At 49.6% G+C, this 2500-nt stretch overlaps 1 protein-coding gene across 3 annotated transcripts in view; it reads right to left on the reverse strand.

The window, feature by feature from the left end:
• LOC134079589 (transcription factor COE1-A) overlaps window positions 1–2500 on the reverse strand; it is a 154872-nt gene that overhangs the window by 50229 nt on the left and 102143 nt on the right. For 2 of the 3 annotated variants that reach the window (XM_062535685.1, XM_062535683.1), the window contains exon 8: window positions 1708–1849. In XM_062535685.1, the coding sequence (XP_062391669.1) occupies window positions 1708–1849 (142 nt within the window). Of the gene's footprint in view, window positions 1–1695; window positions 1850–2500 lie in introns of all 3 variants that reach the window. The other variant, XM_062535684.1, reaches the window with a different exon arrangement.

The raw sequence follows: 2500 nt of genomic DNA on the forward strand, positions 1-2500 counted from the left end.
AGTCGACTGCATCGACTGCCACACGGACGCTAAACAAACACGCAGGCTCTCTCCTGTGGGAGCAACAACCAAACGTGCAGGCGTGCCCACCAGTTGGAGAAAGACTCCAACGTCTTCAGGTCTAAATGCTACTCGAATAGTGAGAAGAGGAGTGAGTTATGTGTGTGTGTGTGTGTGGGGGGGATACATCCCTATCGAGCACCACATCGCTTATTTTCATTTTGTGTTAATTCCAGACCTGAGAGACGTTCAGAGTCTTCAGCCGTGGCAGCCGCCCTCGTGTGGGCAGATCGCAGATGGAATGTTCCGGCCACTGACACTGAGGCTGTGCCGTGGACAGCCCCGGGTCTCCCCTGACGCCTCCTCGGAGGACGGCTCACCGTAAGGTCCAGGGAAGGTGAGGGTCACTCACTTGTACACCACAACACGCACCCCCCCAGACCTGGCTCCTCCAGAGGGCTCCAGAGCACTCCTTTACACCCTGCACCTCCTACAGGAGTCAGACAGCAGAGCACTCCTTTACACCCCTGCACCTCCTCCAGGAATCAGGCGGCAGAGCACTCCTTTACACCCCTGCACCTCCTCCAGGAATCAGGCGGCAGAGCAGCGCGAGGGGCTCTTTTTGCCGTGTGAAATTGGAGTGTGTGTGTGTGTGTGGGGGGGGGGGGGGGGGGACGGAGCCGCTGACGGACACGTTGTGGTTGGAGCAGAGGTGGGGTGGGTGGGGTTGCGTGGGGTTGGTGGGGTAGATGGAGGATGTGTTATGGGGAATAGCTGCTGCTGCCGCTGCTGCTGCCACTGCTGAGCTTCAGATTAATTAGGAGGAGCTTTTTCCTTCACAATGTCTTTGCTTCATTGAACACAGGACTGGGAAGAGAGAGCAGGTTCAGAGCAGGGCCAGAGCCCTCTCTCTGCTCTTAGACACGTCTCACACACACACACACACACACACACACACAGTGACGCAAGCATGCGAGCGTGCACACTTTCCCACATAGCCTACAATTAATCTTCCCTACACATCAAAATTAGTTAAATGAGTGTGCATGCGCATGCCTATGTGTGTGAGAAATTGTTCATGAGTGAGTGTGTGTGTGTGTGTGCGTGTGTGTGTGTGTGTCATGTCTCTTTCTCTTTGTGGCAGGCTGTCAGTGTGCTATGGCTTTCCTGGCCCGGTGCATACTTAATCATTGGATAATAAAGTGTGTGAGCATGCGATCTGACAGGGGTCCCATCTCTCTCCCTCTCTCTCCATCTCACACACACACACACACACACACACACACACACACACACACACACACACACACACACACACACACACACACACACACACAGCACTCAGATACATCCACACCGCTTCAGGAAGTAGACTACAGTTTGTATTTATCTGGCGACTCCATGCTTAGATGGGACTCAGTGGGACACACCCCCTCTACAGCAAAACACTCCATTCACTTGTAGGTGACGATCACTCTAGAATAGTGGATTCTAACCAGGGAGAGATACGTACAGTATGTAACTAAAAAATAACAAACACCACATTTGCCCTGAAAATTCAACATACAAAAAAAACAACAAAAAAATACATAAAACCTACGTAAAACCTACATGAAAACTACGTCAAACTACTTTAAAAAAGCGTGTCTGTAGTTGTCTCTGTTCGGGCTGCCCCAAAAAGCAGTGGTTACGTACAGTAGTACTCACCGTGCTCCAGGTAGGACTGCGTGCCTTCCGACGGGTCCAGGCGGCGAGCCCTGCGGCCGTGCTTGGAGTTGTTGTGCACAAACATGTTGTCGGACACGGCCAGCACATGGCCATCCACGCTGACCGTCGTGGAGACCACCACCTGAGAGAGAGAGAGAGAGAGAGAGAGAGAGAGAGAGAGAGAGAGAGAGAGAGAGAGAGGCAAGTGAAGTTAATCATAAAGCACAACATGGAAAATTCTACATTCTCACAACAAAAAAACTCTGGTGGCTCTAAACACATTTCTGTTTATGTATGCTGATTTAAACACTAATCTTTATTTACACTTGATCATTTTTTTGTTATGGTTCCTTGTCTTATTAATAATAGACATGTTTTGAGAGTAGCACCATGAAACAAAGCAAATAAATTGCATCCAGGACTACAGAGTGACACTTGGCAGTGGTGCTATCTAAACATGCCTTGCGGGCTGTGTTTTTGGTGTGTGTGAAATTGTAAATAAAGGCTTTGTTTTCTGACAACATCACATTTAATGAAGGCTTGTGCTTGTGATTGTGCCTGTGTGAGTGTGAACTTGTGTGAGTGTGTTCGGAGCTGTCTATCCACTCGCTGCAGAGCCCTGGGCCTCGATTGTGCTGTGACTCCCCTGCACCAGTTTTTAATCCGCTATTCAGTTTGCTAATTAACAGACACACACACACACACACACACACACAATCCTGTGTGTCTTTATCAAAGTCATGCAGTATATACAGCCCTTTACTATCACCACTCCCAAACCACCCACCAACAC

This window comes from Sardina pilchardus, chromosome 5 (assembly GCF_963854185.1).
Source record: "Sardina pilchardus chromosome 5, fSarPil1.1, whole genome shotgun sequence".
Classification (NCBI taxonomy): Eukaryota; Metazoa; Chordata; class Actinopteri; order Clupeiformes; family Clupeidae; genus Sardina; species Sardina pilchardus.